Source organism: Azolla caroliniana, unplaced genomic scaffold (genome assembly GCF_043228905.1).
Source record: "Azolla caroliniana isolate FFs.n. ecotype wild unplaced genomic scaffold, voAzoCaro1.0.p SCAF_20, whole genome shotgun sequence".
NCBI classification, from domain to species: Eukaryota; Viridiplantae; Streptophyta; class Polypodiopsida; order Salviniales; family Salviniaceae; genus Azolla; species Azolla caroliniana.
Window position 1 is genome coordinate 15,250,907 of NW_028230455.1, and position 14,135 is coordinate 15,265,041.

At 46.6% G+C, this 14,135-nt stretch overlaps 1 protein-coding gene across 1 annotated transcript; it reads left to right on the forward strand.

The window, feature by feature from the left end:
* The first annotated feature begins 4,262 nt into the window (after positions 1 to 4,262).
* LOC147851214 (putative LRR receptor-like serine/threonine-protein kinase At1g51810) lies at positions 4,263 to 9,351 on the forward strand. The gene is made up of 15 exons (XM_087335469.1): positions 4,263 to 4,413; positions 4,509 to 5,139; positions 5,286 to 5,779; positions 5,940 to 6,081; positions 6,245 to 6,316; positions 6,487 to 6,558; positions 6,685 to 6,756; positions 6,930 to 7,001; positions 7,124 to 7,365; positions 7,642 to 7,853; positions 7,940 to 8,063; positions 8,196 to 8,267; positions 8,398 to 8,589; positions 8,781 to 8,923; positions 9,022 to 9,351. The coding sequence occupies exons 1-15, from the start codon at positions 4,281 to 4,283 to the stop codon at positions 9,274 to 9,276; spliced, it is 2,928 nt and encodes a 975-aa protein (XP_087191595.1). The 5' UTR covers positions 4,263 to 4,280; the 3' UTR covers positions 9,277 to 9,351.
* The last annotated feature ends 4,784 nt before the right edge of the window (positions 9,352 to 14,135 follow it).

A 14,135-nucleotide genomic window follows, 5' to 3' on the forward strand; every position in this document is an offset into this window, starting at 1 on the left:
ACCAACGCCACCACCGGTTCATGAACATCTCCGATCTTCACGGGGGTCTCCGTGGTTGCTCTGGCCCAATGCGGCCTCGAATAGTGGCTCTCCGCCAACTCGTCTTCCAGCGCCATGTCCTCTATGTCGTTCGCACCTCTACCGGCTTCTCCGGTTCTGTCTCCGTCGACAGCCTCTTCCTCTTCACCAAGTCTACGATGGAGTCGTGGAACTCCTTTTTGGCGATCCTGAGCAATTCCCTCAGTGATAGTTCTACCTTGCTGTCGAGGATTCGTTCTTCCAGGACCTTTCGCAGGTCCGTGGGTCTCTTCCCTTCGCGTTGGTGGTGTTGGCTCGAGCTTCTTTGCTGCGACAGAGCCCGCCCTTGTCGACCCTTTGTCAACACATTCCCGCCGTTTGTCGAAACGGCCACAGATCCTTTTCACCACGGCCCAGTCGGCTGTCAGCCCGTCATCAGTCTCCAATAGGAGGCCTACCTACTCCCGATCCCGCTCGTCAACCGACTTAACAAACAATAGGACAAGGCTTGTGTCCAGAACGGTCCGGTCAAGCACCGAGAGGCGCGCGAAGCGTTCCTCAAACTCCCGAAGGAGCACTGACGCGTTCCTTCCTTTGTCGGGGGTCTCCACCCACTCCATGAAGTCCCGCTTCGAAAGTCGAAGCGCATCTTCAAGCCCGTATCTTTCGAGGAGCCGACCTTCGAACTCCTCCCAGGTCCGGCTCTCGGCCCGTACCTCGAGCACCTCCGTATGGATACCCGGCATCGCCACTCGAGGGAATCCGGCTAGACGCCTCTCTTCCGGGATGTCCCTCATTACCATCTCAGCCCGGTAGGACGCCAAGTAGCTTGTGGCATCCTTTCCACTAAACCAGCCGATCGTACCGACAACCGCCTCGATAGCCCTATCAAGGGCACCGGTGCCTTCGCGCGCACTCACTATACGGTCTACAGCCGAAGCCATGGCTTCTGCAAGGTCCGACCCCCTCATCTTCTACTCCTCTGCCGCCTGTTCACGTCGGGTTCACCAAAGATGTCACGTTGCTACACGCGTGCGTGGAGAACAAGGCGGGACCACTGGGGTCTTGGACCGAGGAATAGGTGAGGAAAGAGGGAGAGAGAGAGAGAGAGAGAGAAAAACGCTCACTCACGTATAGACAAAGAAGCGCACGGGGACACGGCACAACAACACAGGAGACACGAGTTGAGAAAACTAGAGTATGTATGTAAATATATGCATGTATTTGCGTGTATGCAGACGACTCGAACGGTTACAGCCGATCAGGTCGGCGAGGTGGATGCCGACGCCTGATGACCCACACACACAGGAGAGCAAGATGGAGATTCTACCGGAAGCACACGGGCGTTCCACGGAACAGAATTAGCCTCCTGAGAACCTGCGGAAAAGAAAGCTATGGAGAACGACAGAGAGGAAGAGCTCGGTCCCAGTCCTACAGCACTTCGTTCCCTCTAGCGCCCGATACACTTCTCTCCCGTCTCCCTCTCTTTTATAGCTCAAGGAGGGAGGCCGCCTTGCCCTTTTACATCACATTAATTCTCTGTCCTTTTGGACAGAGATACTCCTCGATTCTCCCTATAGAATATTGCTACCTAGGATCTGACCTTTGTGCCTACCTATCTACTATACGACAAGGGACGTGCCCACGTGTAAGGGCCGTTTCACACACACTATACACGGTTTGCGCCTGGGGACGGTTTTCTTCACGACAACGTGACCACATATGCCGATATTAAACATATCGCTATATTAAATAGCCACAAATGATGTGATCGAGATACGTAATCGAGGTATATACCTCTACGCACACGAAACATCCACAAATAAGAGATCATCGTAATACGCAATTGAGGTATTGACCTCTTACGCATACGAGACCAAACGCTTATCGTTTACAACAAATGAAGGTATTAAACTCATACGCAAATGTAACATATGTTCATGAACGTAATACGTAATTGAGGTATTAACCTCATACGCATATGACACTCATCACATATTATTTATATGTCAAACGAGGTATTGACCTCATGCACATATGTAAACGTTTTAGATAATCAATTAAAGACCACTACAACATCATTGACTTAATGAAAAAATGACATATAAACTAAACACACGATTAGATGGGAGAAGAGAGAATAGAAAAAAAAATTACGAAAAGAATTACCGAAGTTCTTTGTTGATCGTTGTCTGGATCAAGGCCGACCGCACATCGATCGATCACCATCAATCAAAAGACAAAAGAAAAACAAAGAAACATTAGTACATAGCTCTGATACCAAATATTAGAGATCTAGGTACTAAAGTAAGCTTAAGATAAGGATAAACTAATGATAGATAGAAAGGAGAAAGAGAAAGAAGGGTGTCGATCCACCCGACCACCCCCGAGCGAAGGGATCGAGACGGACTCGAGCCTCGATCGGCGTCCCATACCACCGTCGTGGCGTCGAGTCGTACCTGGTGCTAGCGCGCTCACTACAAGAGTTGACCCACCACAAGAGCAGAGTCTCGATGTAGTCAAAAGATAGTCAAATGAGGGTAGCTAGGCCTCTTATTTATAGCGATACCCAAGGCCCCTAGGCAAGTTCACACTTGGCCTAATGGGTTGTCTTAATCCCGAGGATTTAAAAGTAATCCTCCCCTTCTTTACACTCTCGTTTAACCCTCACACTTATCCACGTGTATAGAATACTACGGTAAATTCTCACCATGGGATATTATATGGTCATGCCCGTAACAGCATGTTTGACATCTATTTGGCAAAAACAATGCACTACCTTTTCACTCCTCTATCACCACTTGTGGATAGAGGCTCGATGCTTGCCAATGCATATGCAACACAAACTTCACAAGAGTAGCGTAGAAGAGAAGGTTGGATACAATGGGTGCTCTAGCTCCTTTGGCCCAAAAGGAGGAGATATATGTATGATGTAATGGTGGAGTGAAGGACTAACTTGCAATTCTCTTAAAAAGAACAACCATTTACCCCATTAAATGCACCACCACAATTGACCCACACTTTGCAAGGCAAGGTAGGAAGGAAAGCAACCATTTACCACCACTCTTACCATTGACCCACACAATTGGCATCAAAGAAGCACTTTCTATCTTGGTGCTTTAGCATGAGCGTTTGGGCATTGGTGTAGGATAATGTGAAGGGGAGGGTGTGGCTATCCTTGTTGTAGCATAGGCCTTCAAAGCACAGTTTAACGTGAGTTGTGTTAAACACAACATTGTATTATGAAAGAGGTGAATCCCATACTCACTATGACAAGAGCATACCAAATCAAACACGACAATTTGCAATGCCCTTGAGGCATTATCGATGTCCTAGCTATAATGGTTTGATTGTACATGATATAACTTTTTTGTCCATGCATATAATTGTTTGATTCTACATGATATACAATAAAGGATTGTACCCCGTAAAATTGAACATCTTGTTTTCATTTGACGCACGGTAATGTAGATGAATTAAGTTCGGGTTTCTCCAGAACCTTACTCAAGAAATGGAATACAAGGGTAAAACAATACAATCAAAGTCATCGTCCAAGTTAGACTACCTCTTAGCAAAGAAAACAAGATAAAATAGAGATGTTGAAGGTGGCCAAGCGACCCACATTGAAGTTTGCCTTAAAATGAAGGATTGTGTGACTATCTCTTAGCAAAGAGAAAAATAAAGGGTAAAATCAAGGACATTACATGCTATATGAGAGTATGCAAATATTGTATTTATACATAAATAAATATAGCTGAACAAGATAATTGTAGAATATGTTTGAATCAATGTCAATTCTATCTAGCAAGAATTACTGTCTACTTATTTGAAACACTGGTTTTCACTTTGTTACCATAACCCTAATGCACAGAGCAACATACAGTGGCACTTGAGCAATACACATTGGGGAAGAATGTGGTTATAGATCATATCCGAAGAATGTGGTTGTAGATATTGAAAAAACAAAATACAGAACCATTTTCCTTTTAACATTATTCAACATTATGTATATGACACCTCCTTGCTGAAAATTATAGAGAAGAGATAGAGAGAGAGAGACGGAGAGAGACTGAGACTAAGACCTTTGACTCTAATGTAACCACGCATATTTATGCGATATCCCCAGCTGACCAATATTGGCCTATTCTCCTCCAGCGGTAATCGACCAGCCACCCAAAATTTAACAAAAACCTTCCTTCCCCTGTCCATCCAAATTAGCAGCAGTAGCACGCCTGTGATTGATTGATTGATTAATTGATTACATGGCGTCCACCTCCATTCCCATCATTCTTCATCCTCATCTTCATCTTCATCTTCATCTTTTTCAACTACTTCCCTGTTTCATAATTATCATCCACCTTCATCTCATCTCGGTTGCGGCCCAATCTCCTGACGGTAATCAACACCATCTGAACAAAATTTGAATTTTAGATTTAGCTAATTCTGCAGCAGCTTATATTAGTAACCGCCTCCATGTTGTTTTCATGTAGGGTTTCTCAGCATAGACTGTGGATCAGCCTTAACCACAAATTACACAGACGCATTAGGCATAGGGTGGGTGCCGGATGCAACGATCTGGCCAGACATCCATGGCTGGTCTTCCACGTCGGAAGTCATACCACCAACTGGTGATGACACCAGTGGCGGTGTAAAGTATCAGACACTACGCTACTTCCCACCTAGCAGTACGTCGCCATTGAATCAGACCAAGTTTTGCTACACTTTGCCAGCCGTAGGCGATGTATACTACTTGATCCGAGCCACGTTCTGGTATGGCACTTCCTCAACGGCATCTTTGTATGGCACACGTGCGCCTGGCTCCATAAGCTTCAGAGTGATGGTGGACACATACACAGGAGCACAGATCGACATTGCTCTACCACAAAGCTCTCCGCGTACGGAGGAGATGTATGTCCGCGCGCAGAGCGGAAGCTCATCCATCTCTGTGTGTCTTTCGGCGGCATCTGAGGATAGTGACACCCCATTCATCAACGCGTTGGAGTTGCGCCCGCTTCCATCACAGATGATGTCAGTGGCGATAATGAACATGACAAACACTGCCCTCCGCACATTTTCTCGAACGGACTATGGAGCATCTGCCGACGCCCCCTCCATCATCAGGTAAACTTCTAGGAGAAATCATTTGGATGGGCCTGACCATGTCTCACAGCACCGGAAGCATGTACCCTTTCTAGAAATGGGTTCATTAGCTTTAATTTCATTTGTATGCTGTTTATTAACAAATACCTGGCATTGAATTGCACCAGGTATCCAGACGATACCTTGGACAGATTATGGTATACTGAAAAAACCGGGCCTACCAATCAAACAAGCCTCATGATCGTGGACCGCCTCGCCGATTCTCTACCCCTTCCCGTGGTGCAAACAAGCCATGTGGCCCCTACTGCTGCCGGGTTCTTTGTGAACTTCACGGCTGGACTAGATACAACAACCCACTACTACTACTACTTGGCACTCTTCTTCGCCGAGATCGACCCACGTGTCAATGCCTCGGGCCTCCGCATGTTTGACGTGACAATCAATGAGAGCCCCTTCTACCCAGGATATGACGTCTACGCCGAAGTGGGTCAGTATACTGTCTCTGAGATTTATAGTTCCAGGCAGCTTGGACCCTACACTGACCATGTCCTCATCAACTTCACATCCACACCGACTTCCGTCTATCCCCCTTTCATCTCAGCGGCGGAGATCCTCCAACTCTTCGATAATCCCATGGTCCCCACCACCTCCTCTGTAGACAGTAAGCTACTCTGTTTTCATGAATTAGTTGAAACCATTGCAGAAATGGTCAGGGGTCATCCTGTACCAATTGTTTCATCACTGTTATAATTATGTTGCGCAGATTTTGTAGTGATAAATGATCATGAATGTCTGCCTTGGTTCTTTTTTACTGTAAACAGTCCTGGGGGTTCATGGTATAATTAGTGCGCTATCAGGCAACTTGAGTAGATTCACGGGGGACCCATGTTTGCCTGCGGATTATAAATATCCATGGCTCAATTGTACTGATAAAGGCATTATCCCTACTCGAGTGACTTCAATGTGGGTTCATATTATAATACATTCCAATGTCTATTATATTTATCTTCTCATTAATGTTTTACCTCTCTGCAAGTATATGAAGTGGTAGAGTATAATGCTGAAATTTTTCTAATCTTCGACATCTATTAATAATGGGCCTGTCGATGTAAATAATGAATGATAGATCCTTATCGAACTTGAAGCTAGTGGGGAATGTGCCAAGCAGCATCAACAACCTCGATCAAGTTGTGCAGATGTAAGTTGAATGGAGGGCACCTACATATAATCGTTGCTTTAATTCACAACATTCTTGTCCCTAAACTAATTAGGAAGAATTAAGGAATGGTGGCTTGTTTCCTCTCGTTAATTGACCTTGATGATTAAAAGATATGGATGTTTGGCCCATGCATTTTGATCATATTACAGTTTGTTGGATGGCAATGCATTGGAAGGGCCTCTCCCGGTCAATCTCAGCAACTGTGTGAATCTCCAAGTCTTGTGAGTCATGACATTGCTTATGAACTATATAACACCCTCGGCCATCTCTCATCACCACATGAAATGCATGACATATCCCTCATTTCAAATTGCTTCCTCTTTTCTTTGTTCTTGGTGTGGCTGCAGGAATCTGAGCAACAACAAGTTGAGTGGACCCATCCCGGATTCACTCGCCAATCTGCCGAAATTGACATACCTGTGAGTGAGAGATCTGTCACATTTAAGAGCAATTCAGACATAATATTCCATGGATTTATCACAAACCTGCACCTGCGTTTCTATTCCTTTTTGTTTGTTCTTGGAACTTATATATTGTTAAACTGCAATAGCTACTAGACCTATTCTTATTCATAAGCTGTTGTTTCTTGAAGAGATTTGCAAAACAACAACTTCAGCGGAGAGATTCCGATTAAGCTGCAGCAGAAGACCGGCCTCACTTTCAAGTAAGTGATTATATGCATCCTCCTACCGCCAAGTAGATATCATATAGACTAAACTACACCACAAGTAGATGTCATATAAACTAAACTACACCAAACCGTATATGGTCTGCATACTTCTGTAGATACGATGGCAACAGCTTTCTGTGCCTTTCGAGTAACAAAACATGCGCGGCGTCTACATCAAAATCGTCAACTAGTAGTTCTAGTCTTCCAGCCATTATCGGTTCGGTTGTGGGGGTAATAGTTTTCATTGTGATTTTCATGGTCATTATGTGTATCGTTTGCAAGCGGCGGCAGAGAAGGCAACATCAAAATCAAGCCGCTGCGAGGCCTACATCTCCACATCAATTACTTGGTCCGCAGGGTAAGAATCATGATGAGGAAGATCGTGTCTCTCTTTTAATAGTCTGATCTTGCGTTTCTTAAACTGTAACAAAACTCTGAAGTATTAACTAAATCTGTAGTATATATAATGAGAGATCATCTGATCTATCTCAATCTCTTGCACAAACTTAGTAGCAATGTGTGACAACTTTTATTTTAAAGTGCATAATAGTTGACTTCTTCTCTACTGGTGAATCGTGATGTGCTCATACATATTTGACTTGGATTTCTGCGCTGCATGGCATGCATCCCACAGTCGTGAGCCAGACCAAAATATTTGAAGCTGCAAACGTCTCCCAGGCCTTCACGTTTCAAGAAATTGTGACGGCCACAAAGAATTTCTCGACAATCATCGGTAAAGGTGGTTTCGGATTCGTGTACAAAGGCACTCTTGCCAATGGCGTGCTTGTCGCTGTTAAAGTGTTGTCTGATGTATCGCAACAAGGAGCCCACGAATTCCTCAACGAGGTATATATATATATATTGAACTTTTAAAACATTGAAGATTTCAGGTACTCGTTCTGTTGGCTTAATGTGAATTGATTTTTAAATAGGTCACTCTTCTATCCCGTGTGCATCATAAGAACCTCGTGGGATTGGTTGGATATTGCACCGAGATAAAGCTAGTTCTCGTGTACGAGTTTATGTCAAATGGTTCATTGTTTGATTCCCTTTTCGGTAATTAGTCTTATCATCATTTTAATTGCCTATATGAAGTTCACATCTTGAATAAAAATATTTTAATGTTGATCATGCTACATTTGATGATTGGCTAACATCACTTCATTTTTCTCTATAAACCATTAAAAGGAAACAATATGTTAATGGCACGTCATTTAGAATGGACCGAAAGATTGCGAATTTTGTTGGACGCAGCCCAAGGTGATGGGCAATATTGGATTTATTTCAATTTATATATATGTCATATAAATTATACTATATTATTATATGTTATTATATTTACCAATGATGTTATGTAATATGGTGTAATTAATTTCAAAAATGATTGTAGGCCTTGCGTACTTGCATCATGGATGTAACTCATTAATCATTCATAGAGATGTGAAGAGTAGCAACATCCTAATGTCTAAAGATTTGGAAGGGAAAATGTCTGATTTTGGAATATCGAGGCTAAAGTCCAACACTAGTGCACATGATGAATTGGCAACAAATCTACTCGGTAGCTTGGGATACTTGGACCCTGAGTAAGTACTGTGATCTATAATATACTTGTGTATAGAAGGCTATGTGTCTTATCTAAAAACTTTTTTCCATATGTGTTGTAAAAAACTTCTGACATGGTTTAGCCATCCATTGAATTAATAAGCGCCTTCACTTATCTTTGAGATGGAATAAATTAATTCCCTTGCATGATTATTAAATCATATCATCCCAAGTTTGCATCCACGTTAATATTGTCAGAGAAGATTGACATATATAGTTTTGGAGTAGTTCTCTTTGAGGTTGTATGTGGCAAGCCTCCTGTGATTAAAGATCTCGAACTGTATCCGAACAATGACGTTCACATTGTAGAATGGGTAATTATCAACCCCAATTATATTGACATTATATGACATATCAAGTTCTAAATGCGAGTTTTCGATTTGCTAAAAACACATCATTTATGTTGTTGCAGGTAAAAACTTATTATAATCAAGGAGCATTAGAGGAGATTGTAGACAAAGACATGAGTAATTACAACATCTCATCTATATGGAAAGTCGCAGAAATTGCAATGGCATGCATTCAATTTCCAAGTAGAACACGACCGACAATGAACGAAGTTTGCCATGAACTTTCTGAAGCCTTGAGATTAGAAACTAGTTCCCAAACAATTTCATCTGCAATTATTGGAGAATATTATCCTTTGAACGACGTGAGTGCTAGGTGAGCTTGTATAAATAACAATATGCCATCTCCTTAGCATTCTAAATATATTTTATCTCATGCATAATATAACTTATAAGGCTTCCTTATATTTTACAAGACTCTTTATTTGTTGGGAACATTTGAACATCACACTATCATTACTATCATTAGAGTTACTTTTGTTACCTTAGTTGATAAAGGATAAGGATGAAAATTTATAACACATCAAGGATCAAAATCGGTCTCTTTGTGCCACTTTATTTTCATGTTTTATGTTGGTGTGGATCATAATGAATCATTATTTTTGTACTTCGATTTCCTTGTTCATCCGACAAACCTTTCTTGTGATAATAATACCCCGTGGTAACGATAGTTTCCTATCTCATGTAAGAATTGAATAACAAACTTTAGGTCAAAACAATATTTCCCTAGTGCTTATCATATCATAGTAGAAAACAGGATTGGAGTAGGAAAATGCCTAAGGCTTACACAAGTAAGAAGGGAAGGTACTAGCTAATGCGAGGAAACCAAATAAAAAAAGGAAGAGATAGAATCTTGACCTAGGACAAACCCAGTGGGAATTGCAGTAGCCAAGTTGACTATAATTTTGAATAACCAAATGAAGGACCAACATTCCCCAAGGAGGCGGGGTAACCAAAATGAAGGGGTCAAGGAGAAAGGATCAGACTTTGGAAGTTACACGCTTGTTCACCCTAAGGATTACTAGGTAATATGAGAGTAATTAGTACTCAACACAAAAGACTATTTTGAGCAATCTCATGTGCGACCACGAGCGTGGGAAGATGTAGTGAACAAGTTACTCATTTGAAGATATACGTTGTCGTGAAGAAAACCGTCCCCAGGCGCAAACCGTGTATAGTGAGTGTGAACCGGCCCTTACACGTGCGCACGCCCCTTGTTGTATAGTAGATAGGTAGGCACAAAGGTTAAATCCTAGGAAGCAATATTCTATAGGGGGAATCGAGGAGTATCTCTGTCCGAAAGGATAGAGAATTAATGTGATGTAAACGGGTGAAACGGCCTCCCTCCTTGAGCTATAAAGGAGAGAGAGAGGGGGGAGACAAGGGATCGCGCGCTAGAGGGGGCGAAGTGCTGTCGGACTGGGACCAAGCTCTTCTTCTCTGTCGTTCTCCATAGCTTTCTTTTGCGCAGGTTCTCAGGAGGCTGATCCTGCTCTGTGGAATGCTTGTGTGCTTCCGGCAGAATCTCCATCTTGCTCTCCTGTGTGCGTGGGTGATCAGGCGCCGGCATCCATCTCGCCGACCTGGTCGGCTGTAACCGTTCGAGTCGTCTGCATACATTTATATACATACGCTAGTGTTCTCAACTCGTGTCTCCTGTGTTGTTGGGCCGCGTCCCCGTGCGCTTCTTTGTCTATACATGTGTGAGCGTCTCTCTCTCTCTCTCTCTCTCTCTCTCTCTCTCTCTCTCTCTCTCTCTCCCTCTTCTCACCTATTCCTCGGTCCAAGACCCCAGTGGTCCCGCCTTGTTCTCCACGCACGCGCGTAACAACGCGACATATTTGGTGAACCCGACGTGAACAGGCGGCAGAGGAGTAGAAGATGAGGGGGTCGGACCTTGCAGAAGCCATGGCTTCGGCTGTAGACCGTATAGTGAGTGCGCGCGAAGGCACTGGCGCCCTTGATAGGGCTATCGAGGCGGTTGTCGGTATGATCGGCCGGTTTAGTGGGAAGGATGCCACGAGCTACTTGGCGTCCTACCGGGCTGAGATGGTAATGAGGGACATTCCGGAAGAGAGGCGTCTAGCCAGATTCCCTCGAGTGGCAATGTCGGGCATCCATACGGAGGTACTCGAGGTACGGGCCGAGAGCCGGACCTGGGAGGAGTTCGAAGGTCGGCTCCTCGAAAAATACGGGCTTGAAGATGCGCTTCGACTTTCGAAGCAGGACTTCATGGAGTGGGTGGAGACCCCCGACAAAGGAAGGAACGCGTCAGTGCTCCTCCGAGAGTTTGAGGAGCGCTTCGCGCGCCTCTCGGTGCTTGACCGGACCGTTCTGGACACAAGTCGTGTCCTATTGTTTGTTAAGTCAGTTGACGAGCGGGATCGGGAGCAGGTAGGCCTCCTATTGGAGACTAATGACGGGCTGACGGCCGACTGGGCCATGGTGAAAAGGGTCTGTGGCCGTTTCGACAAACGGCGGGAATGGGTTGACAAAGGATCGACAGGGGTGGGCTCTGTCGCAGCAAGGAAGCTCAAGCCAACACCACCAACGCGAAGGGAAGAGACCCGAGATTGGCTCGAGACCGGATCGGCTTCAACCGGCATGGTCAAGGGCTCGTCTGGGGGAGCAGCTCTAGAGGAGCTGACACGGATGGTAAAGGATCTCCAGATCGCCCAGGCACGGAGGGATGGTGGCGAACAGGCCCGTGACCGACGACCTCTGGCTGAAAACAGGTGCATGTGGTGTGACGCGGTTGGCCACATCCGGAAGGACTGCGGGGACTTCGCCAAGGCGATGAGAAGCAACGTGGTGTACCTGTGGAACGGTCGAGTGCACGCCAACGAGACCCGAAGGGCCCTGAACCTGAACATCGGGCGAGGGGGTATGAAAAGGCTTATGGAGGAGGCGGCGGCTCGTCACGCGGAGACCGTCCACTACTCGGCGTCAGCTGGTATTCGGGTCGGAGGTGGCGAGGCCCCGAAGACGAACAAAGCCGGGTTCTGGACGACGATGCTAGAAGGCCTCGCCAGCGCATGGCTAAGGAAAGAAGAGGTGGACCGCGCGGAAAAACGGGTCCGGGAAGTAACCCGGTGGAGTGACCCGGTGGAAGAAAAGACGGGCTTCGTCGAAGCCGCTTGTCAAAACTACGAGGCTCTGGTGGAGGACAAGCGGGTAGGGAAAACCGGAGGGGCCGGGCCCTCGTAGCGATATGAAACTCGATTCGGGCAAAGACGGAATGAGGCCGGTGTAACCGGCGCCCAGGATAATCCTAAGAGGGGCGGGTACCGGCTAGGCACAGAAATCGAAAGATCCACGGACCTGCGAAAGGTCCTGGAAGAACGAATCCTCGACAGCAAGGTGGAATTGTCATTGAGGGAAGTGCTCGGGATCACCAAGAAGGAGTTCCACGACTCCATCGTAGACTTGGTGAAGAGGAAGAGGCTGTCGACGGAGACAGAACCGGAGAAGCCGGTGGAGGTGCGGACGACGCACATAGAGGACATGGCACTAGAAGACGAGTTGGCGGAGAGCCACTATTCGAGGCCGCACTGGGCCAGAGCGACCACAGAGACCCCCGTGAAGATCGGAGATGTTCATGAACCGGTGGTGGCGTTGGTGGACCACGGTTCAGAAATCAATTTGATGTCCATGGACTTCTATAAGAAGGGGAAATGGCCGATCAACACCAAGCACGGGTGGAAAATACGGGCAGCAACGCGTGCCACCAAAGAACTGCATGGAGCCTGCCCGAATGTACGAGTAAAGATCGACGATGTCAAGATTGACCAGCACTTCTTCGTACAGGAGACGTCCTCACATCCGGTTATACTAGGAGAACCGTACATCACGGCAGCATGGATGGAGACCAAGGTGCTGGACAACGGCTCGGCCTATGCAAGGGTCAAGAGCCAGGATGGGCGTCACTCGGTCCAGTTCCTGACGGTGAGACCGAACCATGAGCGGAACCGCGAGACCCTCGAGGGCGAAAGTCAAGAGGATTTTTAGAGAGGGCTATCAAGGCGTGGGGCCGCGATAGTCTGGACACTCCGGGAAAACCCCACAAGTGTACGATAGCGAAGAAGACCTATACTATAAGTAGGAAATTTTGGTTCTCCGACAGCGGAGGGTGTACGATAGTCGACGTTGTTGGGTGGAAGAAGAAAAGGGCGGAGGAGCGACTTCGGGCATGTGGTATCCTCGGCCTCGGAGAGGAAATCAATGGAGCCGTGGAGGCGGTCTCTTTCGACGATACCTTGGGGGAACTGCGAGAGGTAGTCGGAGGAGTCCTTAAAGAGGACCGGACGATTCCGGTATGTTCGGAAAGGATGTACGAAGTCATCGCGGACTTCAATAGAGGGCTCGATTCGGATCGGACGGCCCGGGTGGACACGAGGTACAAGACTGTGGACCGGAAGGTGAGGCCAGTCGCGGATCCCTTGCCGGAGGGCAACGAGTTGCGAATAAAAGGGGTTGCGTCGGACCCGAGTTTACGAAATCCAGCCCGCATAGGACACACGTTCACCGACATAACGCTACGGGAGCTCAAGGTCGGTGGGGGCGGCTTCCTACTGCCAGCGGAGGAGGACCGGTTTCGGGGAATGCTCGGAAGGCACGGGAAGGCTTTCGCATTCTCACCGGAGGAGATCGGGTGCATAGACCCGATAGTCGTGGAACCGATGGTGATATTCACGGTACCGCATGTGCCGTGGAGTCTCAAACCGATTCCAGTACCCAGAGCTCACATCCCGAAGCTGATGGAGCTGTTAAAGCAGAAGGTCGAGATGGGAGTCCTCGAACCGTCGAGTGCCCCATACTCGAATCGGTGGTTTACCGTGCCGAAGAAGGACGGCACGCTGCGCTTTATTCAAGACCTGCAGCCGGTCAACAAGGTGACCATTCGAAACGCAGGAATCGGACCAACAATAGACGAGTTCGCGGAGGCCTTCGCCGGAAGGTCGATTTACTCGGTCGGTGATCTCTACTCGGGGTACGATCAGTTCCAGCTAGCCATAGAGAGCAGAGACATCACGACAATGCGAACTCCTCTCGGCCTAGTACGGATGTGTACCCTACCGCAAGGACGGACGAACTCGGTGGCTCACATGGTGAACGCAATGAACAAAGTGGTGAGGGATTGTATCCCGGACATCACCATGCCTTTTTTGGACGACGTCCC

Bases quoted from the DNA above. Each gene is read 5' to 3' on its own strand.
- LOC147851214 (XM_087335469.1), top strand. From the start codon at position 4,281: ATGGCGTCCACCTCCATTCCCATCATTCTTCATCCTCATCTTCATCTT. The intron at 7,366-7,641 runs GTAAGAATCATG...TGCATCCCACAG, and splicing joins TCAATTACTTGGTCCGCAGG to TCGTGAGCCAGACCAAAATA. The intron at 8,590-8,780 runs AGTAAGTACTGT...CATATCATCCCA, and splicing joins CTTGGGATACTTGGACCCTG to AGTTTGCATCCACGTTAATA.